At 51.8% G+C, this 25,534-nt stretch overlaps 1 protein-coding gene and 1 pseudogene across 1 annotated transcript; one reads left to right on the top strand and one right to left on the bottom strand.

Annotated features, from left to right (window-relative positions):
* Positions 1-6,762: 6,762 nt before the first annotated feature.
* On the top strand, positions 6,763-7,835 carry LOC147081474 (histone H2B pseudogene; annotated as a pseudogene).
* A 3,270-nt stretch (positions 7,836-11,105) lies between these two features.
* Positions 11,106-11,499, bottom strand: LOC147081473 (histone H4-like; the record flags this gene model as incomplete). Its single annotated transcript, XM_085980802.1, has 1 exon — positions 11,106-11,499. A coding segment is annotated over one exon (319 nt), but the record flags the coding sequence as incomplete, so codon positions are not given.
* Between the last annotated feature and the right edge of the window lie 14,035 nt (positions 11,500-25,534).

Here is a 25,534-nt window from a genome sequence, read left to right as displayed (position 1 = left end):
CACTCACCAGAAATTGAGAGGTACAGGATATAACCACACTCACATACCAGAAACTGACAGGTACAGGACAAAACCTCACTCACATACTGGAAACTGACAGGTACAGGACAAAACCCCACTCACATGCCAGAAACTGACAAGTACAGGGCAAAATACCACTCACATACCAGAAACTGACAGGTACTGGACAAAACCCCATTCACATACCAGAAACTGACAGGTATTTGATATAACCACACTCACATACCAGAAACTGACAGGTATTTGATATAACCACACTTACATACCAGAGACTGACAGATACTGGACAAAACCTCACTCACATACCAGAAACTGACAGGTACAGGATGTAACCACACTCACATACCAGAAACTGACAAGTACAGGGCAAAATCGCACAAACATACCAGAAACTGACAGGTGCAGAACGAAACCACACTCACATACCAGAAACTGACAGGTACAGGACAAAACCCCACTCACATATCAGAAACTGACAGGTACAGAACAACATTTCACTAACTTACCTGAAGCTGGCAGGTAGAAGGAAAAAGCACTGACATACCAGTAACTGACAGGTACAGCACAACATCCCACTCACATACCAGAAACTGACAATGCAGATTCAAATAGACACTGACATACAAGAAACTGAAAGGTACTGATTAAAATTCACTCTCACATAACAGAAATTGACAAGTACAGTGCAAAACCTGGGGTAACTCATCAGAAACTGAAAGGTACAGAAATAAATCGCCCTCAAATACGAGGAAATGAAAGTTGCAGTGTACACACTCACATCCCAGAGCATGAACGATACAGAGGAGAAACACACTTACATACCAGAGACTGACAGGTACAGAGTGAAATCCATACTCACATACCAGAAGCTCACAGGTATAGGGTAAAATCCACAATCATGTGCCAGAGATTAAGAAATAGACAGTAAAAACCAAACTCGCATACCACAGACTGAGAGATACAGAGTAAAACTCATACTTACATAAAAGAAACTGAGAGATACCAAATGAAACATATACTCACATATCATAAACTTACAGATACAGAGAAATAGCCACTCTCACATACCAGAAACTGTGGTGTGGAGATGCTGGAGTTGGACTGGGGTGGACAAATGTAAGAAATCACACAACACCAGGTTATAGTCCAACAGCTTTATTTGAAATCACAAGCTTTTGGAGCGCTGCTCCTTCTTCACCTGAAGAAGGAGCAGCGCTCCGAAAGCTTGTGATTTCAAATAAAGCTGTTGGACTATAACCTGGTGTTGTGTGATTTCTTATATTCATACCAGAAACTGGCATGGACTGATTAAAACCCACATTTCATAACCAAAACTGACAGATACAGAATAAAATCCCACTCACACAGCAGAATCTGAATGATACAAATGAAAACACCACTCACTTAGCAGATACTGAGATACAGAATAAAGCCACACACACAACAAAGACTGACAGATACAAAATAAAATCCACACTCACATGCCAGAATCTGAAAGAATTTAATACAGAGAAGTGTGAGTTGATGCATTTTGGCAGCAGGAACAGGGAGAGGCAATATACACTTCATGGCACAGTTTTAAAGAGTGTGCAGGGACAGAGGGACCTGGGAGTTAACGTGCATAGGTCCCTCTGAAGGTGGGGGGACATTTTGAGAGAGTGGTTAGCAAAGCATATGGGATCTTGGGCTTCATAAATAGACACGGTGTGGAGATGCCGGAGTTGGACTGGGGTGGACAAATGTAAGAAGTCACACAACACCAGGTTATAGTCCAACAGCTTTATTTGAAATCACAAGCTTTTGGAGCGCTGCTCACCTGACGAAGGAGCAGCGCTCCGAAAGCTTGTGATTTCAAATAAAGCTGTTGGACTATAACCTGGTGTTGTGTGACTTCTTACATTCATAAATAGAGGTATTCGTACAAAAGTACAGAAGTTATGCTAAACCTTTATAAAGGGCTAGTTAGGCCACAACTGGAATATTGCATCCAGTTCTGGTCACCACACTTTAGAAAGGATGTGAAGTCACTTGCGAGGCTGCAGAGGAGATTTACCAGAATGGTCCCAGGAATGGGGGATCTTAGCTACAAGGACAGGTTGGAGAAGCTGGATTTGTTTTCATTAGAGCAAAGGAGGTTGAGGGGTGAATTGATGGAGGTGTACAAATTATGATGGATTTGGACAGGCTAGACGGGGAAAGGCTGGTCCCACTAGTTGATGCTCCAAGGACGAGGGGACACAGATTTAAGATTTAAGGTTTTGGGCAAGAGGTACAGGGGTGATGTGACCAAAAACTTTTTAACGCAGCGATTGGTGAGGACCTGGAACTCGCTGCCGACGGAAGTAGTGAAAGCGGAGGCACTCAATGTTTTTAAGGGGAGACTGGATAGGCGCTTGAGGGAAATAAACTTGCAGGGCTACGGGGATAGAGATAGAGCGGAGGAATGGGACTGACCGGATTGCTCTTGAGATAGCCGGCATGGACTCGATGGGCCGAATGACCTCCTTCTGTGCCGTTTTGACTCCATGAATTTATGACAGCTAAAAATCGCATTCACACACCAGAGACTTCGTAATACAAAATAAACCCACACTAACATACTAGAGACTGAGAGCTGCAGCATTTTCCCCTTTGTTCCATGCCAGAAATAGAAAGGTACAGAAATAACCCACATTCACACACCAGAAACTGAGAGATACAGAAAAAACCCGCGCTCACATTAATGTTCTGTGATTCTATAAAAGGACGATGGCCGGAATGAATTATTCGACTAAATTAATGCTGTTTCAGAGCGTTGTGAAATGTATTTGCAATGGCCTCCGGCATTGTCCCTTCCGACACCCCGTACTTGGCCAGCTCCCCGGGCAGCACCAGACTCACGGCGGTCTGGATGTGTGGACACAATCCGCACACTCCAAACTATTAGAGGTTGGTGCCATCTCCTGGCCGCCAGCCTGTACTGCAACAAGATAACCATTCATCAGCAAGTATTTTAAATTGGGCAGAAATAAACTGAACATCTTGTTTACGTTCAGATTAAGATGATTGCAAGTGTTATTCGTCCTGACTAAAGCTCCAAAGACCTTTGGCGAGTGATCTGTAAATACAGAGGCTTTCATTTTAAAATTAGGGCGATGGTGGTACAGTGATGAGCCCAGCTGCCCTTCCTAGCGAGCTGACTCAGGTTCAAATTCTCGGCATCATGGGGTGAGGGCTCAGTCCAAGTGGAATGAATCTCACTCACACACTGTACCAGAGACTGACAGATGCAGAATTAATTTAACTCTCATACACTGGATCAGAGACTAATATATACCGAATGAATCCCACACTTTCATACAACACCAGAGACAGACAGATACTGAATTAATCTAACTCTCACATACAGAATCATAGACTGACAAAGAGAGAATGACTCTCACACTCATACAGAACCAGAAAATGATCGAGACAAAATGAATCCCAATCTGATACAGAGTATTAAAGACTGACAGATACAGAATGAATCTCACTCTCAAACATAATACCAGAAACTGACAGACACAGAATGTACCTCACTGTCACATAGAGCATCAGACACTGACTAATACAGAAACAATCTGCACTGAAACAGATTATCAGAGGCTGAGAGTTGCAGGATAAATCTCACACTCACATACTGTATCAGAGACAGACACACAGAATAAATCTCACACTCACATACTGTACCAGACAGTGACAGACAGAATTAAACTGAAATTCACATACAGTATCAGAGATGGCAGATACTCAGCATGAATCTCACACTCTCATACATAGAAACTTAGCCCCTCGAGCCCACTCCGCCATTTAATGAGATCATGGCTAATCATCCAAATTCAGTACCCTGTCTCTGCTTTCGCCCCATATCCCTTGATACCTTTAGCCTCAAGAAATATTTCCAACTCCTTCTTTAATATATTTAATGAATTGGCCTCAACTGACTTGTGTGGCAGAGAGTTCCACAGGTTCAGCACTCTCTGAGTTAAGAAATCCCTCCTCAGCTCAGTCCTAAATGGCTCTCCCCTTATCCTTAGACTGTGAACCCTGGTTCTGAACTCTCCTGCCATTGGGAACATACTTCCTGCATCTAGTATGTCTAGTCCTGTTAGAACTTTATGAGGTACAATGAGATCCCCTCTCATTCTTCTAACCTCTAGTGCACAATCAACCCAATCTCTCCTTATACAGTACCAGATAATGACAGAGACAGAATTAATCTAAATCTCACATACAGTATCAGTGACTGACAAGTACAGAATAAATCCCAAACTCACATGCCATGCCAGGAACTGACAGATATAGAATAAATCTCAAACTCACATACAGTACCATAGATTGGCAGAGAAAGAGAACGAATCTCACACTGACACAGATTATCAGACGGTGACAGACCCAGAATTAATACACACTCGTACACAGTACCAGCAAATGATAGAGACAAAGTGAACCCCACATTAAAGACTGATTGGTGCAAAATGAATCTCACTCTCACATACAGGACCAGAGATTGAAAGATATATAATACTCTAGCACACACATACAGAACAGAGACTGACAGACAGTGCATCAGAGGGCCTGGCAGATACAGAATGAGGCCACAATTACATGCAGTACAATTGATTTACAGGTAGAGTTAGTCCCACACTCACATACAGTACCAGGTACTAGCAGAAATGGAATTAATCTCAAACTAACATCAAGTAGCAGAGACTGATAGATGCAGTACGATTCCCACTTTCATAATCCGAGTGAGTAGCAGATTCATGCAGAATACTTCGCTGAAGGACAGTACAAGAGATAGACTGATTCAGAACTAGTTGGACACTAACATATAGTACCAGAGACTGACAGATCCAGAATGAGTCCCACAATCACAATCAGTACCAGAGACTGACAGATACAGAATGAGTCCCACACTCACACACAGTACCAGAGACTGACAGATACAGAATGAGTCCCACACTCACAATCAGTACCAGAGACTGACAGATACAGAATGACTCACACACTCACAATCAGTACCAGAGACATAGAAACATAGAAACAGAGAAGATAGGAGCAGGAGTAGGCCATTCGGCCCTTTGAGCCTGCTCCGCCATTCAATGAGATCATGGTTGATCATCCAAATTCAGTACCCCGTCCCTGCCTTCTCCCCATATCCCTTGATCCCTTCAGCCTCAAGAAATATATCCTACTCTTTCTTGAATATATTTAATGAACTGGCCTCCACCACCCTCTGTGGCAGAGAATTCCACAGGTTCACCACTCTCTGGGTGAAGAAGTTCCTCCTCATTTCAGTCCTAAATGGCTTACCCCTTATCCTTCGACTATGACCCCTGGTTTGGGACTCCCCAGCCATCATAAACATCCTTCCTGCATCTAGTCTGTCCAGACCTGACAGAATTTTATAGGTTTCGATGAGATCCCCTCTCAATCTTCTAAACTCCAGTGAGTATAAGCCCAATCGACACAATCTCTCCTCATACGTCATTCCTGCCATCCCTGGTATCAGCCTGGTGAATCTTCGCTGCACTCCCTCCATGGCAAGAACGTCCTTCCTCAGGTAAAGTGACCAAAACTGCACACAATACTCAAGGTGCGGTCTCACCAAGGCCCTGTACAACTGCAGCAAGACATCCTTGTTCCTGTACTCAAACCCTCTTGCTACGAATGACTCCCACACTCACAATCAGTACCAGAGACTAACAGATACAGAATTACTCCCATACTCACAATCAGTGCCAGTGACGGACAGATGTAGAATGAATCTCAGACTTGCACACCGTGCTAGAGACAGGCAGATGTAGAATGAATCTCAGACTCACACTCTACCAGAAAATGACAGATTCAGAATCAATACCAACACTGACACACGGTACAAGATAGAATCCCACCCTGACAATTAGTCATAGTCATAGAGTCATAGAGTTATACAGCACAGAAAGAGGCCCTTCGGCCCATCGTGTCCGTGCCAGCCATCAAGCACTGTCTATTCTATCGCCGCTCCTTCATCGTCGCTGGGTCAAAATCCTGGAACTCCCTCCCTAACAGCACTGTGGGAGTACCTTCAGCAGACGGACTGCAGCAGTTCAAGAACCTGTCTCACCAAAAACTTCTCAAAGGGCAATTAGGGATGGGCAATAAATGCTGGCCTTGCCAGGGATGCCCACATCCCATGAACGAATAAAAAAAAAGTGACGGACAGGAAACTAAAGGATTCCACACTCACATACGGTAACAGAGACTGAGATTGAGAATGGTTCCTACACTTACATAAATCACCAGAGACTGAGTGATACAGAACTATGCCCACACACACAGTATTAGAGATTGGCAGATGCAGAACTAAAGTGGCGGATACCACACCGCAATGCGTGAATATAGTGCACAAATTGGAGGAAGTCTATCGAAATGGCTGTCCCGTCCGGAAGTAGTGTTTGCGGCCCTGGAAAATGATCTGGGAAATTATGAATGGGCAGATGTCACACACGCACTTGCAATGACCTTTCTGACTGCAGGGGGCGTGCTGGTGGCAAACACTCAATCTGATTGGATACATAAAGAAGCCAATCAGAGAGATGCAGAAGAATGGAAATTGACATCATTCCTAACCAGCCAATCACAATCATTGCCTTCACCCATCCCTCATTAGCATAGGACTGTGGGGCTGCCTATATATTCCGAACGCGGAGCGGGTTTGCGTCATTTTTGTTTCTGAAATCGAGTTTGAGAATGGTTGATGAAAAGAAGACAGGTGCCAAGAAGGGCGCCAAGAAAACCGTCACTAAACCGGCAGCGAAGGGCGGCAAGAAGCGCAGAAAGTCGAGGAAGGAGAGTTACTCCATCTACATATACAAAGTGATGAAGCAGGTTCACCCCGACACCGGCATCTCCTCCAAGGCCATGAGCATCATGAACTCGTTTGTGAACGATGTTTTCGAGCGCATCGCTGGTGAGGCTTCCCGCCTGGCCCATTACAACAAGCGGCACACCATCAGCTCCCGGGAGATCCAGACCGCCGTGCGCCTGCTGCTGCCCGGGGAGCTGGCCAAGCACGCCGTGTCGGAAGGGACAAAGGCGGTGACCAAATACACCAGCTCCAAGTAAAACTGTACGCTGTCCTGAAAGAACAAACTCCAAACACAACGGCTCTTTTAAGAGCCACCCACTATCTCTCTGAAAGAGCTACACAACGCATCGCCTTGTAGATTCAGTTTACTGTAATTATTTTCTTAACAAGTGTGTTTAAGAACGTTTGAAGTTCCAGCTGTAGATGTAGTTTTTAATTCTCAGATAAGCAGTTTCATTGACCGGATCGCCCTTAGCGTCGATGTTGTATTTCCCGCGCACTAAAACACAAACACGGTCCTTGGTCGCACTTTCCCTTTGCTCTCAGACCCGTTTATTTGCAGCGCCAGCCGACTAATTAAAATCTTGTTTTAGGTATGAGATTCCGATTTCAGTCACCTCGTTCTCTGTCAAGACCTTTGCATTTTTCTAAAGCAAGTTGGGAGTCCATCCGTTTATCAACCGGAGATTTGCTGCATTGTAACAACCCAGAATGGGAGTTCTTAGAGATTAGAACGGGGCAGTTTGAACTCTCTGTCCCTCTTCTATTCTCACAGCAGGAATCCCATTTCTGGTTTCACTCCCGCAGCAGCGCCTGTGCAAAGGATCGATCGATAATCTGTGAATCCTCACTTTTACACAGATTGAGCTGGAATGTCTCCCGTTGGGAATTTAATCCCGCCCGTGTAAACTCAATATTGAACCCGAAATTATTCCTGATTGTAACAGCCTAGAATTTGCAGAAGAAATAAGATAAAATGAATTTTATAAAATTGTTCAAGTCTTTGGCTTATGGTGATTTATTAATTTAATTCGCTCGTTTAGGAAAATATTGGCGGGCTTTTTGAATTTAAAAAATCGTTGAGTACAGTTATTTTCCCCCTCTTTTCATTGGCGGGAAAACCAGACTGTGATTGGTCACCGGAAAACACCAATGAAATTCACCACAGATTGACCAATCACAAGTACGCTGTCTGCATTCCTCCAGAAGGTATAAGGATTGCAGATGTGGGCAGATAGTTTCATTCTTTCGCTGAACCGGAAAACATCTGGAAGAGGAAAAACCGGCGGTAAAGCTTGGGCCAAGGATAAGACCCGCTCATCCCGGGCCGGACTGCAATTCCCTGTGGGCCGGGTTCACAGGCTCCTGCGAAAGGGCAACTACGCTGAGCGTGTGGGTGCCGGAGCCCCGGTCTACATGGCTGCTGTGCTCGAGTATCTGACCGCTGAAATCCTGTAGCTGGCCGGCAACGCGGCCCGCGACAACAAGAAGACCCGCATCATCCCCAGACACCTGCAGCTGGCCGTCCGCAACGACGAGGAGCTCAACAAGCTGCTGGGAAAGGTGACCATCGCTCAGGGCGGGGTGCTGCCCAAGAAAACCAGCACTGCCAGCTCCAAGAGCAAGTAAAGCGGACAAGATTCACTCTAATAACCTAAAGGCTCTTTTCAGAGCCACCCACTTTATCTGTGAAAGGGTTGTTTACTGTTCAGCCATCCTCGGTTATAAACAGGACATGTAGAACTGTAATTCCGCAAACACTACAGCGGGTTTTCTGTTACCGAATATTCAGTTCAGCGATTCAATACAGAGAGAGACTGTCTTCAGAGAAAAACAAAACACACGGAAATTTAACGTGAGACCGGGCCTCATTGAACACATTGGGAGAACCGAATATGAACGCATGTTAAGAAACGATTATAAAGCCAGTGAGCGGTTGATGGGCTAACCGTTCCTTATTGGGCCAATAATTCCATATACATCCTGAGCGCATTGATCCATACTAACTTTCCCCCTTTTAATTTGCAGACAGCATCGAACCAGAATTACAGCTCTGGTTAATATAAAATATTCCAATAGTAACTACCTCTCCCCGCATTTAGAGTTGATTTTAAAAGTGAGATTCAGACTTCAGGCACCTCGTTCTCTCACTGATCAATCCCGGTATGTGGAGTTGGATCAGTGCTCCCACTTATAGTTTCCTACTGGGCGGGTGCAGTCAGTTTACTGGGCAGATCACTCACATTTAAACCATACCCAGACATTCACTGCCCCCACTTTATAAATCCCAATTACATGAACACTGCAAGACCTGCACGATGTGTACAGTCCAGTTTGCCTTGGGGCGATCGCAGCTCTTTCCTTTGCTGATTTGGTGGCTCTTAAAAGAGCCGTTGTTGTATCTGGTGTTAAAGTCTGGAGCCGGGCAGGGTGAGTTTAGGCGCGCTCCCCGCGGATGCGGCGGGCCAGCTGGATGTCTTTGGGCATGATGGTGACTCGCTTGGCGTGGATGGCGCACAGGTTGGTGTCCTCAAAGAGCCCCACCAGGTAAGCCTCGCTGGCCTCCTGCAGGGCCATGACGGCCGAGCTCTGGAAGCGCAGGTCGGTCTTGAAGTCCTGAGCGATCTCCCGCACCAGGCGCTGGAAGGGCAGTTTGCGGATCAGCAACTCGGTGGATTTCTGGTAGCGGCGGATCTCCCTCAGAGCCACAGTGCCTGGTCTGTAGCGATGGGGTTTCTTCACTCCGCCCGTGGCTGGAGCGCTCTTCCGGGCCGCTTTGGTCGCCAGCTGTTTGCGAGGAGCTTTCCCTCCGGTGGATTTGCGCGCTGTCTGCTTAGTCCTGGCCATTTTTTGAATTGGTCACAGCACAATCTGGAACACACAGACTGTAAATGCGGAGTCTGCTGTGTGTCCGCCTTGTTATACTCAGCGAGGGACCGCCCCGAGCAGTGATTGGCTGGAGACCGGCGCCCACCCACTTTAAACCCAACTCTGACCAATCAATGAAACGCTGGAAACTCAGGCCCCGATTGGTTGAGCTGTGATTAATCCCCCATTTCAAAAAGATCGCCAATTTTAGTGCAGGAAATAACCGTTTAGACACGAATCGATTTTATTCTGCACATATTGAAAGGATCATTACCAGAATCATTGAAGGTTTTAAATGTAACTTCCTGGGCTTGGTGCTTTAGGGCCCTTCCCATTGCCCGCACTCTGGGCTGTTGATGCTGACAGGAGCGGGGAAAGGGACCCGCGCCAATCTCCCGCTCTTCCACTCGATTCCTCTCCCTCTCCTCTCCAGCCCATTCAGAATTTCCCTCCGCCCGTCCCATTGTGACGTTAGCCGCCGCTTTCAGGGGAGAGGATCAGAATTCAGTCGCTTCTCTCTGTCCCCGTGGAGCCTGTGAGAAGGCCTTGGCCAATAATCTGTCATTGGGTAACTGTGCAGTCAGCGATCTGATACTCGGCACATTTTAGATTGCTGAATGGAGACTTATTGGCGTCGGTTACAGATAAAGGCTGACAAATTAAGCCTGTTCGTACAACAGCGCCAGGAATTACTGACGGTGAACGCAGAATAACAGAACAAAAGGACCGAGATTTTAAAATCATTCCCTTGAAATTAGACTTTAGATTAATTCGCTTCTTTCCGGCACTGCAATTGGCGGGCTTTTTCAAAATCAAAAAAACAAACATTTCGCCTGGTCGACAATTTCAACCAATGATGTGATTACTTTCTAATCTGTGGCTCTGTGATTGGTTACGAAATGGGATTGTGGAGCGGACCCCCAATCAGAAGTAAGGTCGGGTTAGAGCGGCTCAAACTGCGGTAATTTCAGGTCCCCGAATGACTGAAGTGAAATTTCAATTTCACAAACCCTGTCAGTATCAGGGCCGGACACCACCGTCTGGCTGCAAATAATTCACAAGTTGGATTCTTCTCAGTAACCCATTCAACGGCTCATGTCCGACCAGCCAACTAATTATTAAATTATAATCGTTACAGTATAACTGCACAATGAACAAATGTGTAGACGCGATGTGGCTTTACACCGAGTGGGAATGTTCCGTCTGAGGAAATAACTCTCCATAAACCTGGGGCAACCGAAAGCGAAATTCAAAGATTACACAACACATGACATATCTGTTAATAATCTTTCTGACCACAATCTATTTTTGAGAACAATCTACCCCAGCTCCCGTTCCCAGGTCACTGCTCTCTGTGTGAGGCTGTGGGTGGCTCTTAAAAGAGCCTTCGTGTTGTGTTTGATTGAAAGAGTCAAATTGTTCAGCCGCCGAATCCATAGAGAGTGCGGCCCTGCCGTTTCAGAGCGTACACCACATCCATGGCAGTGACCGTCTTGCGCTCGGCGTGCTCAGTGTAGGTGACCGCATCCCTGATCACATTCTCCAGGAAAACCTTCAGCACCCCGCGGGTCTCTTCGTAGATCAGACCCGAGATCCGCTTGACACCGACTCGGAGAGCCAGGCGGCGGATGGCTGGTTTGGTGATGCCCTGGATGTTGTCACGGAGCACTTTACGGTGCCGCTTGGCTCCGCCTTTGCCCAGTCCTTTGCCTCCTTTACCTCGTCCAGTAATGATGATTCTTCAGTCAAACTTCTGCTGAATAAGAAACGAACTGTTTCTGGCTGCTCTTATATACAGCCGACTCCGACCAGACTGAGAAAGCACAGAGAGAGGCGGGGAGGGGAGGAGACAGAGTGAGAGATTAAACAGAGAGAGCGGGAGGGGAGGAGACAATTTCAAGAGTAACAGACAGAGCAGAGAGCGGCCTCTGATCTTCCAGCTCCACCTCCCGCTTTCTGTAACCGCCAATTTCAAACCGTTTATCGACAGTAGAACCGAAACACAGCGCTCCGCAGACTCTGCAAACCCTTACAGACTCGGACTTCATGTTCAAGGGTTTCCTGAAACCAGAATCTTTTAAATAAGGTCCTGTTACAATTAACAATCAGTAATATTCCCGTCTATATACAGTCACTTCGATCACAAGTCGACCAGTCTCCTTCCATGTCAATCTCTGACCTTATTCCATCTCCCCACACATTCCCAGAGACGGGTTCAGCAGTTTATAAACACCTTATTCCAGCTGATTTGGAGAATCTCATGTGTTGGGGTTCGAGTTGTGACGCGGGGTATCTCCGCCAGTGTCAGAGTCTCACAGAGACTCTCACCCTGGACCTGTGAACTGAAAATGACCATGAACTGAGACTGGAGCCGAACACCCCCCCAGTGAGGCCCGGCCCGGACATCCCATTCTCTATCTTTTGCCTGCCAGTACACTTTACACCTAATCCCAGCCTATCACCATCTCGTCTAGCTTCTAATCTCTTTTACTTCTTTTGGTTCTTTTATTCTTTTGTCCGATCGCAGCCCTGCCTTCGATCTAGTTCCTTTTCTCTCCAGTTTTGAAGAAGGGTCAAACCCGAAACGTCAACTCAAATTTCTCTCCACGGATGTTGCCTGACTTGCTGAGTTTTTCCAGCATTTTCTGTTGTTATATCCCATTCTCTGTGTTTTATTGCAAACACTGGGGGAGGGGTGGGTGCAGCGAATGTCAGCGAGTCACCAGGGAGCCGGGGATCATTTGAAATGATTTCAATCTGGAATCTGAGCGCGGCCCGGATCATCTGATTCCGCGATCAGCTCCTTTTGGAAAGACGTGGGTGGCTCTGAAAAGAGCCTTTGGGTTCAGATGTTTACAAGTTGTCCTTTTTACTTTCTTTTATTCGCTGCTTTGGGAGACTTTGCTGATTTGGGCTTGGCCTTGGGTTTTTCCACCTTCTTGGCTGCCTTCACCTTTCCGCCTGTGGCCTTCTTGGGGCTCTTGGGCTTCTTCACCGCCGCCTTCTTTCCAGCCGCCGTTTTCGCAATCTTTTTTGACGTTGCTGCCTTCTTGGTGCTCGTTTTCTTGGCTGCTGGTTTCTTGGCTGCTGGTTTCTTCACTGCAGATTTCTTGGCTGCTGGTTTCTTGGCTGCTGGTTTCTTTACTGCAGATTTCTTGGTTGCCGGTTTCTTCACCTTCTTTCCCTCTTTCCGCTGGGATTCCTTCTTAGCGAGCCTGAAGGAACCCGAGGCGCCCGTGCCCTTGGTCTGCTCCAGGGAGCCGTTTTCCACTTTCCTCTTGATACTTAACCTGATCTGGGAACTTAACTTCAGCACATCGACGCCGTTGGCAGCCAGAGCCTTCTTTATCGCCACCAGCGACATCCCCTTGCGATCGCTGCCACTCGCTACAACCTTGAGGATCTGCTCGCCCAACGTGGGACCGGCTGGCTTGGAGCGGGGAGCCGCCTTCTTCTTCTTGCTGGGCGACTTGGTTTGAGCGGCGGCGGCAGGAGGAGCCGTTTCGGCGGCTGCAGTCTCAGTCATGTCCGCGACTCTGTGGAAAATCTCTCTGACAGTCAGAGCTGGGTCAGAAATGAAACGAGAGGCGGCGGCACTGAGCAACTTATAGACAGCGAGCGGACGGGGCGGAGACATCCTGCTGTCAGCTCCCGGCCCCTCCAGCCTCTCTGTGTTTCTCTCTCCTCATTAACTCTCCGATTGCAATTAAACTCAGGCACTCCACATTCCCAGACTGGCCTCTTTCTGTCTCGAAGACCGGGATGTTTGCTGTCGAGAAAGTTTCATCAGAATTAAAGGCAGCAATTTCCATTTAAAGCCGTTTCATTGCTGCACTGATCGCGCTCTCTCACCCCATCGCCGACATGTTCTCTGTTTTTTGACTGAAATTTGAAATCAAATAAAGCTTCACGTTTAATTCCCACTTCAGGGCTGAGCAGGGGGGCAGGGCGATCCTATAACAGGGAAATCTTTGAATTTTACACAAGAGGGTCTCTGAAACCCTCGATGAGAGCGGACACACAAACACAGTGTGTCTAACCCGTTTCATTAGTCTAACCCGCCCGCCCCTTTAACACACTCTCGCTGACACAATGTTCACTCTGCTCATTCACAGCACAATCTGTTCCCAGATTTACTGTTCACAGGACAGGTTTTCCTCTCCGCTCGGCCTGTGCTGCCGATTCTCGGGGTTAGTTGGAGTTTCCCAGCTCAGTCAGTGTTAAACACTCTGAGATAACAACAGAAAATGCTGGAAAAACTCAGCAGGTCAGGCAACATCCGTGGAGAGAAATTTGAGTTGACGTTTCGGGTTTGACCCTTCTTCAAAACTGGAGAGAAAAGGAACTAGATCGAAGGCAGGGCTGCGATCGGACAAAAGAATAAAAGAACCAAAAGAAGTAAAAGAGATTAGAAGCTAGACGAGATGGTAATAGGCTGGGATTAGGTGTAAAGTGTACTGGCAGGGCAAAAGATAGCTGCCAGGTGTGAGAGAGAAACAAAAGGAAAGGGGGGGGGAGGAAAGGAGTGGAAAAATATAAGTAAAAATGAAATAGGGGCCGAGGTTATGATCTGAAATTGTTGAACTCGATATTGAGTCCGGAAGGCTGCAGAGTGCCTAATCGGAAGATGAGGTGCTGTTCCTCGAGTTTACGTTGAGCTTCCGTGGAACAATACAAGAGGCCAAGGACGGTGAGGTCCGAGTGGGAATGGAGCGGTGAATTGAAATGACAGGCGACCGGAAGCTCGGGGTCACCCTTACGGACTGAACGGAGGTGTTCCGCAAAGCGGTCACCCAATCTGCGTTTGGTCTCCCCAATGTAGAGGAGACCGCATCGTGAGCAGCGAATACAGTATACTAGATTGCGAGAAGTACAAGTAAATCGCTGTTTCACCTGGAAGGGGTGTTTGGGGCCCTGGACAGTGGGGAGGGGGGAGGTATAGGGGCAGGTGTTACATCTCCTCCGCTTGCACGGGAAGGTGCCAGGCGAAGGGGAAGGGCTGTTTGGGGTGATAGAGGAGTGGACTAGGGTGTCTCGGAGAGAGCGGTCCCTGCGGAATGCTGAAAGGGGAGGGGAGGGGAAGATACGTTTGGTGGTGGGATCACTTTGGAGGTAGCGGAAATGCCGGCGCTCCTCACAGTGTCTGTTCCCCAGATTCAGGGGCAGGAGCCAATCACAGCTGTGGCTGTGTTCAGTCATATCTGGTTTGAAGGTATATTGTTCGCCGGCAGAAATATGTTTGATTTATATGAAAATAGAAATGAATTGATCACCGCCCCTCTAGCCTCTCTCTGTCTCTCTCCCCTCCGAAAATGTGGAACAGAACAGAGCAACTGGTGTCCTGTGCATTCCATTCTCAACACCCAGGGACAGCAGCCAGAGAGAGAGACTCGGATTTCAGTCACCTCAATCTCTGTAAAAACATTTTCATTTTTTTTCAATACCAGTTGTGGTCAATCCTTTTATTAACCCGAGAATTCCTGCAGTGTAACAACCCTGAATGTGGTTTCTTAGAGACCAGAACGCGGGCAGTTTGAACTCTCTGTCCCTCTTCTCTTCTCACAGCAAGACTCCGAGTTCTGGTTTCACTCCCGCAGCAGCGCCTGTGCAAAGGATCGATCGATAATCTGTGAATCCTCACTTTTACAAAATTTGAGCTGGAATGTGTCCCGTTACAGAATCAATGGGGAATTAATCCCGCCCGTGAAAGTTCGATATTGAACCCAAAATTAATCCTGATTGTAACAGCCTGAAATTTGCAAGGGAGAGATGAAATAAGATTAAATGATTTTTTTTTAAAAAGGCTGAAAACTTTGGCTAATGGTGTATTTATTAATTAATTCGCTTGTTTAGGAAAATATTGGCGGGCTTTTCGAATTTAAAAAATCGTTGGCGGTCTGATGTTGGGGACAGTTATTTCCACACACTTTTCATTGGCGGGAATAACAGACTGTGATTGGTCACCGGAAAACACCAATGAAATTCACCACAGCGTGACCACAAGTACGCTGTCTGCATTCCTCCAGACGGGCAGATGTGGGAGGAGACTTTCATTCTTTCTCTGACCGTGTTCGTTGTGGAAATGTCTGGCAGAGGAAAAACCGGCGGTAAAGTTCGGGCCAAGGCCAAGTCCCACTCATCCCTGCCGGACTGCAGTTCCCTGTGGGCCGTGTTCACAGGCTCCTGCGAAAGGGCAACTACGCTGAGCGTGTGGGTGCCGGAGCTCCGGTCTACATGGCTGCTGTGCTCGAGTATCTGACCGCTGAAATCCTGGAGCTGGCCGGCAACGCGGCCCGCGACAACAAGAAGACCCGCATCATCCCCAGACACCTGCAGCTGGCCATCCGCAACGACCAGGAGCTTAACAAGCTGCTGGGAAAGGTGACCATCGCTCAGGGCGGAGTGTTGCCTAATATCCAGGCGGTGCTACTGCCTGTAGTGTATGTAACCTGTACCACCTTAAGAGGATACCTTAAGGTGATGGACTACTTTTTGATGGCTCCTGTACATTGTAGTACCGGTGGTGACCACACCGGTATATAAACCCTGCGGAGCAAAGTGTATCTCAGTTCAGCCCTGAGCCTCAATCACTAAAGACCTCAGTGCATTTCTGGCTGTGCAGCTGCCTCAGTCAGCAGGAGGAGAAGGAGCAGCTAAACCAAGAGAGTGGAGAGTGGAAAGTGGTGGTCTCCTGACCAGGAAGTGGAGGAGAACGATAGACCACCACCTCCACCTCCTCCACCATCATCACAGCAACTGAGGTGCCTGGAGAGATAGGACAGAGAAGGAGAAAGGAGGCCAGCATCAACACCAACCAGGGGAGAGGCCTTTCCTATCACTGCCTCCCCAAATTGGCCTCCACTTCAGGAGAGGGGAGAGAAACCAACATCAGCAGAAAACAACCAACTGTTTGGAAGGAGGGAAGAAACATCTTTCTGAACATCTACAGGTGGGTGTTATTTGGGGCACTCTCCCAAAGGCTTTGTATTTTAGGTGGGGGGAGAAAAGAAGAAACAAGGCCGGATCATCAAGGGGTGTAGTGTGTGTGTGTGTGGCTCTTGTTAAAAGCTAGGCCACGCACACCACTAATTAGCACCCCTTTCTATTGCCTGGCCTGGGAGAGCTGGAGCTGCCTAGGTGAAGTCTTTAATTTAATCCTATTAATTGCATCGTTAAGACCTACTGCAGGACTGAGCCTGGGCATCTCCAGCTTTCCCAGGTGAAGACATCTTCTCCCCCTGCCAGAAGACCACCACCACCAAAGACTTCTAAATCCCATCGGAGTGCACCCCTGCCAACACCCACCCACCATCCTGAGTGGCAACACTGCCCTTGCTGTCCCGTCGCCTTTCAGATTAATAACAAAAAAGCTTGGGGTGAAGAGCTACACTCACCCCACTATGACCATTGAGGCCTGCGCTAAAGCCATGGCTGGGGTTGTCGGCCCCTCAGCCATCGTCGCGGCCTCAAAAATGTATGGGAAGGCTGTGTTCTTCCTGGGGTCGGAGCGGGCGGTGTCCCTGGCCGTCGCCAAGGGGCTCACCGTGGGTGGGACCTTCCTGCCGGTGGATCCTCTCGAGGCCACCACGCAGAGGATCGTGATTTCCAATGTCCCGCCCTATGTTCCTGGTGAGCTCCTCCTTCCCCATTTACGTCAACTTGGGGAGGTGAGGTCGGGGATCACACCCATCCCGCTCGGCTTCCAGGAGGCCAGCCTTCACCATGTCTTCTCCTTCTGGCGCCAGCTGTTTATCCAGCTGGCGCAGGAGGAGGACACCGACGGGGCGTTCGTCGTCCTCCACGAGGGGACCGCCTATCGCGTCTTTTGGACGTCGGACGGTGTGCGGTGCCACGCCTGCAAGGAGGTGGGGCACATCAGGAAAAACCGCCCCGCCTCCAAGGCCGCCGGATCATCTCGTGCGGCCAAGGCTGGCGCCGCCGCCGCTCCTACCCCCAGATCTGCCCGCGCGTCGAGAACGTCTGATGCGCGTTTGACGTCGGGGGCCAATGCCACCAAGGCCTCCGGCGGGGGGGAGGGAGCGTGTCCGGCCGGAAGGAAGGCGCGGGGAAAAAATAAACACCTTAGGGCGGGTCCCCCCGTGGATGGCCAGCCCTTGCCCCTTGAGCCCCTTACACCCGCGCTCCTCGCGGAGTTGATCGGGGCAGACGCGAGCGGGAGGGGCCTCATGCCCGTGCCTGTGGCCGCAACCGCCACAGCGGTAACGCTGATACCTGCGGCCGGGCTCGGGCCCGAGGGACCCGACAAACCTGCTCTGCCGGAGGGAGCTGAGGAGGAGGCCTTTGCAGACATGGAGGTCTCCCTCGCTCCCTCCATGCTAAAAAGAAGGCGCGACCCCCTGGAAGAGGAGGAGGACTGGGAGGAGGACGGTCCCTCCGAGCAGGGGGAGTCGTCGCCCGCCGCGGGTACTGCGCCCCCTCCCCCCCGCTGTCGTCATCACCAGCGATCGGCAGGGGTCGCCTGTCCCTCGGGAGGCTGAGGCAGATGTGTCTGTCCGGCGCGTGCCTCCCGGGGGTGGGGACGAGACCCTGCCCGTGAGGGGGGTCGCGGAACAACCCGTGGCGGAAACTGAAATTGACGTTCTATCGGTGCCGTTACCCCTCGCCGGGTCGGGCGAGCTCGAGGATAATGAGCTCGCCCAATGCGACCTGGACATCTCCCAGGGGCTGCTCGACCTGGTAGAGGGTTTAATTCAGAACACCCCATCCGCTGGGTTGGAGGTTGGTGGCGGGGAGGAGGATGGCCCCCTGGCTGCGTCTCTGGTGCCGGACGTACTGGAGGAGCTGGGAATTGTTCTCTCCTCAGTTTCTCCGGTCGTTCCGGCGTCTGGGGCGGAGGGGAGCTCTGAACCGCCGCCGTCTTCTAGCCCAGCACCCCTAGAGGAGCCCAGGGAGGAATCCTCTGCCGCCGATCCTGGGGGTGGGATCCGGGCGGGGCTGGCTGGGGCGGCCGAGCCGTTCGCTGCGCACTGCGCGGTGGATGGGTCGGCCGCTGGTGACGACCCCCTGGAGGAGGATGGGGACTCGGTGATGGGCACGGAGGACGATTCGGACTCCAGCGCCAACGAGGCGATGGACGACCTCGTGCCCATTGCCGAGTCTCCCCTCATTCCCGTAAGGGAACTCCGGGATTTTATGGCCACGTGCCTGGGTCGGTGCAATAAGGTCCGGCTGGCCCTCGACAGGTGGTCGGAGCTGGCGCTGCTCATCGTATCTGTCCGAGCCGCCGTTAAGATCATGGGCGTGGACGAGGGTGTGAACCCGCTTGAGCTGCGTCGGCTCAGAACGTTTCTCACTGGGCTGCTGAGGAAGTGGCGGCTGACCAGCGGCTGCGCTTCCTCCCCCCCGTTAGGTGTAGGTAGAGGTTGCTCTATGCTTCTGACATGAAGATAACCATAGCCAGCCTCAACATCAATGGCAGCAGGGAGGCGCGCCGCAGATTCAATAACTTCTCGGTCCTTCGGGACGGGAAGTCTACGGTGTGCTTCCTGCAAGAAACCCACACCGTTCCGGGAGACGAAGCCACGTGGCTCCTGGAGTGGCAAGGAGGGGTCAGCATGAGTCACCTCTCCAACAATTCCAGTGGGGTGGCTATCTTGCTGGCCCCGCATTTTCAGCCGGAGATCTTGGGGGTCAAGGAGCACGTGCCGGGCCGCTTGCTCCAAGTCACTGTTCGCCTGGGGGGCGTGCCGCTCCATCTAGTGAACGTGCACGCCCCTCAGGCCGGTGCACAGCAAGTGCGCTTCTTTGAAGAAGTGTCCGCTATTGTGGGCTCCATCGACGTGGGCGAGTGCGTCATCCTCGGGGGGGATTTTAACTGCACCCTCGAGGCGAGGGACCGTCCGGGTCCCCCGCAATGCCCGGCGGTGATGGAGAAGTTGAGGGACCTGGTCGGGTCCTTCGATTTGGTGGACATCTGGCGAAATCTTCATCCCGACTCCAGCGCCTTCACTAGCGTGAGGTCTGGAGGAGGAGGGTCCAGAATCGACCGCCTCTACATTTCCCGGGCATACATCTCCTGCGTTCCGGCGGCTTCCATGCGGCCGGTGCCGTGCACGGACCACTACCTGGTGTGGGCGGAGCTCGTTCCGCTGCGCGCGCGGGGGGGTCCGTGTACTGGCACTTTAACAACCTGCTGCTGGAGGATGCACGGTTCCGGGATTCATTTCTTCGGTTCTGGGCCGACTGGAGGAGGAAGCAGGGGGGCTTCCCCTCCTTGAGGCTGTGGTGGGACATGGGCAAGGCTCACATCCGTCTCTTCTGTCAGGAGTACGCGAAGGGGTCGACCAAGAGGCGGGAGGCCCGAGTCAGGCAGTTGGAGAAGGAGGTGCTCGACCTGGAGTCCTGTCTGTCAAGTCGTCGGGGACCCGGCCCTGCGGAAGGTGTACGAAGAGAAGAAGGGCGCGCTGAAGGACCTGCAGCTCGTCGGGTCCCGAGGCGCGTACGTGAGGTCGCGGATCCAGCTCCTGCGGGACCTGGACCGCGGCTCCCCCTTCTACTCGCTGGAAAAAAGACGGGGGGTCCGTAAGCAGCTCTTGGGGCTGCTGGCCGACGACAGATCTCTGGTCTCGGATCCGGAGGGAATCAGCGCGGAGACCCGCGCCTACTACGGGGCTCTGTTCTCTCCGGATCTGTCCAGCGGGGATGCGCGCAGAGTTCTGTGGGAGGACCTGCCGAAGGTCAGTCCGGAGGGCGCCGAAAAATTGGACGCTCCGCTAAGCCTGGCAGAGCTGACCGGCGCCCTCCGCCAGCTCTCTAGGGGAAAGTCCCCGGGGCTGGACGGGCTGACCGTGGAGTTCTACAGGACGTTCTGGGACATCCTGGGCAGCATGGTGGCATAGTGGTTAGCACTGTTGCCTCACAGCGCCAGGGACCCGGGTTCGAATCCGGCCTCGGGCGACTGTCTGTATGGAGTTTGCACATTCTCCCCGTGTTTGCGTGGGTTTCCTCCGGGTGCTCCGGTTTCCTCCCACAGTCCAAAGATGTGCGGGTTAGGTTGATTGGCTATGATAAATTGACCCTTAGTGTTAGGGGGATTAAATACGTGGGGTTACGGGGATAGGGTGGGATATGTGTTGGTGCAGGGGTTACGGAGATCAGGTGGGATATGTGTCGGTGCAGGCTCGATGGGCCGAAATGGCCTCTATCTGCACTGTGGGGTTTCTGTGATCTTGGGGGACGACTACGCGCGGGTCCTGGGGGAATGTTTGGCGACCGGGGAGATGCCCCTCTCTTGCCGCAGGGCGGTCATTGTCCTGCTGCCTAAGAAGGGCCATCTCCGCCTCCTTAAGAACTGGCGCCCGGTCTCCCTCCTCAGCACGGACTATAAAATCTTTGCCAGGGCCATGTCTGCTCGCCTTGGCACCGTGCTGGCCCACATGATCCACCCCGACCAGTCCTACACGGTCCCGGGCCGGACCATCAACGATAACATCCATCTGGTCCGGGACCTGGTCCACCACTCCCAGAGGTCTGGTCTGTCGGTCGCCTTCCTCTCTCTGGATCAGGAGAAGGCGTTCGACAGGGTGGATCACGAGAATCTCTTCGGGACTCTGCGCGCATTCGGGTTCGGGACGCATTTCGTCGCCCGGATCCGACTTCTGTATGCCGCCGCAGAGTGTCTGATTAAAGTTAATGGGTCCTTGATGGCGCCCCTTCGCTTCGGGAGGGGGGTGCGTCAGGGATGCCGGTTATACGCCATTTGCGTGGCGCCATTCCTGCGCCTCTTGCGGAAGAGGTTGACGGGACTGGCTCTGCAAGGGCCGGGTGTGGAGGTGGTCCTCTCGGCTTACGCCGATGACGTGCTCCTCACGGTCACGGATCCCACTGACTTGCGGAGGATGCGGGAATGCCAGCAGATTTACTCGGACGCATCCTCCACCAAGATCAACTGGGAGAAATGTTCCGGACTCCTGGTGGGTCAGTGGCGGGTGGACTCCCTGCCGGAGGAGTTCAGGCCTTTTGCCTGGAGCACCACGCACCTCCTCTATTTGGGAGTCTACCTTAGCCCTGCCGAGGACGCCTGGCCGGCAAACTGGCAAGAGCTGGAGGCCAAAGTCACCGCTCGCCTAGGACGCTGGACAGGACTGCTCCGAGTGTTGTCCTACAGGGGTCGAGCGCTGGTCATGAACCAGCTGGTGGCCGCCATGTTGTGGTACCGGTTGGTCGCTTTGATCCCTCCCCCTGCATTTGTCGCCAAGATGCAGAAGAAGCTCATCGATGTCTTCTGGGACAAAATGAAGCACTGGGTCTCTGCCGCGGTTCTGTGTCTCCCGCTTAGGGAGGGCGGTCAGGCGCTGGTGTGCCTTCGCACCCAGGCTGCGACTTTCCATCTTCAGACGCTGCAGAGATACCTGTAAGTCGAGAATCCTCCGAGATGGTGTGCGCTGGTGACGTTTTTCTTCCGCCAGCTGCACGGCCACAATTACGACACGCAGCTCCTGTTTGTGAAAGTGGGCAGCAGGCGTGCTGACCTGCGGGAGCTGCCTGTCTTCTACCAGGATCTACTATGGGTTTGGAACTACGTCGCTTCCAGGCGGAGCTCTCCCCCGTCAGGAGCGGCGGCTCTCCTTCGGGAGCCGCGGCTCAGGAATCCGCACCTCCGCGAACGCGGGTTCGGGCGGCTGGCGGAGGGCACGGCTGTGCCTGGCGGGGTGACCAGAGTCGGGGACCTGCTCGATGGCGGAGGAGCGGGCTGGATGGCGCTGGAGGAGCTGGCGTGGCGCCTGTCCTGGTCCAACGTCCGGCTCGCGGCCGAAGCCATCGAATCGGTGAAAGCGGCACTCGGCCCCGACTCCACTAGCTGTATCAAGGTGGCTCAAGCACGTGGGGCGATCCCGTCTGAGCTTACCCCCGTCCGGACGGAATTCCTCATCGGCGCCCGGCCCCGAAACTCCCCTCGGGAGCCGGCGCCTCACAACTTGAGCCGTCTCGAGGAAATACCCTCCGTGCCTTTTCATTCCGCGCGGAGGGGTTTCCTGTACGGGCTGCTCCTGCACACTCTCCACTTTGCCATCTTCGTCTGCCGTCCGGACATGCCTTGGCGTGGCGTCTTGCCGACTGGCGGTGGCGGAGGTCCCCAATGGAGGGCTCTCTACGCGGGAGTCCTCCCTTGTTCCATCGGGGACTTGGCCTGGAGGGTGTTGCACGGAGCGGTCCCGTGCAATAAGGTTTTAAGTAGATTCACGGACTCCCAGGCCGCCTGCATTTTTTGCGGCCTGGAGGAGTCCGTGTTTCACGTTTATATGGAGTGTGAGAGGTTGCAGCCCCTCTTTCACTACTTGAAGGGGCTGCTCCTCGATTTTTGGTTGCACTTCAGTCCCACGCTCTTGATCTACGATCACCCGGTGCGGAGGGGAGCGGACAGGCTGGAGGACCTCCTTGTGGGCCTGCTCCTGGGCCTGGCTAAAAGAGCAATCAATTGGTCCAGGCAGCGGGCGGTCGAGGGGGTCGTCCAGCCGGATTGCCTGCATCTCTTCCGTGGCCATGTTCGTGCCCGGGTGGCCCTGGAGATGGAGCAGGCGGTGTCCGCCGGTACGCTTGAGTATTTCCGCGACCGGTGGGCGCCGCGGGGACTGGAGTGCATCATGAATTCGGAAAACCCAATTTTAATTTGATTTGTTAAGATTTAGTTGAACTTTTGTTTATTTACAGTCTAATTGGTTTTTTTTTGGGTTCAAATAAAAAGAGGAGCCTCAGTGCATTTCTGGCTGTGCAGCTGCCTCAATCAGCAGGAGGAGAAGGAGCAGCCAAACCAAGAGAGTGGAAAGTGGTGGTCTCCTGACCAGGAAGTGGAGGAGAACGATAGACCTCCACCTCCTCCAACATCATCACAGCAACTGGGGTGCCTGGAGAGATAGGACAGAGGAGGAGAAGGAGAAAGGAGGCCAGCATCAACACCAACCAGGGGAGAGGCCTTTCCTATCACTGCCTCCCCAAATTGGCCTCCACTTCAGGAGAGAGGAGAGAAACCAACATCAGCAGAAAACAACCAACTGTTTGGAAGGAGGGAAGAAACATCTTTCTGAACATCTACAGGTGGGTGTTATTTGGGGCACTCTCCCAAAGGCTTTGTATTTTAGGTGGGGGGAGAAAAGAAGAAACAAGGCCGGATCAACAAGGGGTGTAGTGTGTGTGTGTGTGGCTCTTGTTAAAAGCTAGGCCACGCACACCACTAATTAGCACCCCTTTCTATTGCCTGGCCTGGGAGAGCTGGAGCTGCCTAGGTGAAGTCTTTAATTTAATCCTATTAATTGCATCGTTAAGACCTGCTGCAGGACTGAGCCTGGGCATCTCCAGCTTTCCCAGGTGAAGACATCTTCTCCCCCTGCCAGAAGACCACCACCACCAAAGACTTCTAAATCCCATCGGAGAGTGCACCCCTGCCAACACCCACCCACCATCCTGAGTGGCAACACTGCCCTTGCGGCCTCCCTCCTTCCCACCCCCCTCTCTCTCTCTCTTTGTCTCTCTCTGCCTGTTTCTCTAAGGCACCTCAGTTTCATCTCTTTTTTATTAATTGCCTATTGAGCAGAGGGGAGAAGGCCACTCTCCCAATTTCAATCAATAAGGGGGAGAGGTGTGCCTTCAATTTAAACAGCTCCCTCTGCTCAATAGAGGACCAAAAAAAAATATACCCGAGGCCATTAAAACCTTCAGGCCTGTGACTTGGGGTGAGTGTAGCCCTTATAAAAGCACCCCAGAATGGCGACTGCATCTTCGCCGGTGGCGGGGCAAGCCAGGACTTATGCGGGAGTGGCAGCCACAGCTGCTCCCGCTGCTTCTGCTGCCCCGTCACCTTTCAGATTAATAACAAAAAAGCTTGGGGTGAAGAGCTACACTCACCCCACTATGACCATTGAGGCCTGCGTTAAAGCCATGGCTGGGGTTGTCGGCCCCTCAGCCATCGTCGCGGCCTCAAAAATGTATGGGAAGGCTGTGTTCTTCCTGGGGTCGGAGCGGGCGGTGTCCCTGGCCGTCGCCAAGGGGCTCACCATGGGCAGGACCTTCCTGCCGGTGGATCCTCTCGAGGCCACCGCGCAGAGGATCGTGATTTCCAACGTCCCGCCCTATGTTCCTGGTGAGCTCCTCCTTCCCCATTTACGTCAACTTGGGGAGGTGAGGTTGGGGATCACACCCATCCTGCTCGGCTTCCGGGACGTCAGCCTTCGCCACGTCTTCTCCTTCCGGCGCCAGCTGTTTATCCAGCTGGCGCGGGAGGAGGACACCGACGGGGCGTTCGTCGTCCTCCGCGAGGGGACCGCCTATCGCGTCTTTTGGACGTCGGACGGTGTGAGGTGCCACGTCTGCAAGGAGGTGGGGCACATCAGGAAAAACTGCCCCGCCTCCAAGGCCGCCAGATCATCTCGTGCGGCCGCGGCTGGCGCCGCCACCGCTCCTTCCCCCGGATCTGCCCGCGCATCGAGAACGTCTGATGCGCGGTTGACGTCGGGGGCCGATGCCACCAAGGCCTCCGGCGGGGGGGAGGGAGCGTGTCCGGCCGGATGGAAGGCGCGGGGAAAAAATAAACACCTTAGGGCGGGTCCCTGAAATAAAGAGTAGATTGCCTTTCAAAAGCTAGGCTTTATTAACCTTAAAAAACCAGCAAGTACATGTTGAGCACCCAGTCTCAACCACTGTAGAAAACTGAATTTAAGATGGCCACCACAGGTCACATGGAATCAACTAACCAATAAGTTTGCAGCATATATCTCAAGGCAGGAAAACAGGCAACCAATTACAATGCTTCTTATAAAA

The sequence above is a fragment of the Somniosus microcephalus genome, unplaced genomic scaffold (genome assembly GCF_052327205.1).
Source record: "Somniosus microcephalus isolate GS21.2 unplaced genomic scaffold, FLI_Smic_1.0 scaffold561, whole genome shotgun sequence".
Lineage (NCBI taxonomy): Eukaryota > Metazoa > Chordata > Chondrichthyes > Squaliformes > Somniosidae > Somniosus > Somniosus microcephalus.
This window is presented reverse-complemented; position numbering and strand designations above follow the sequence as displayed.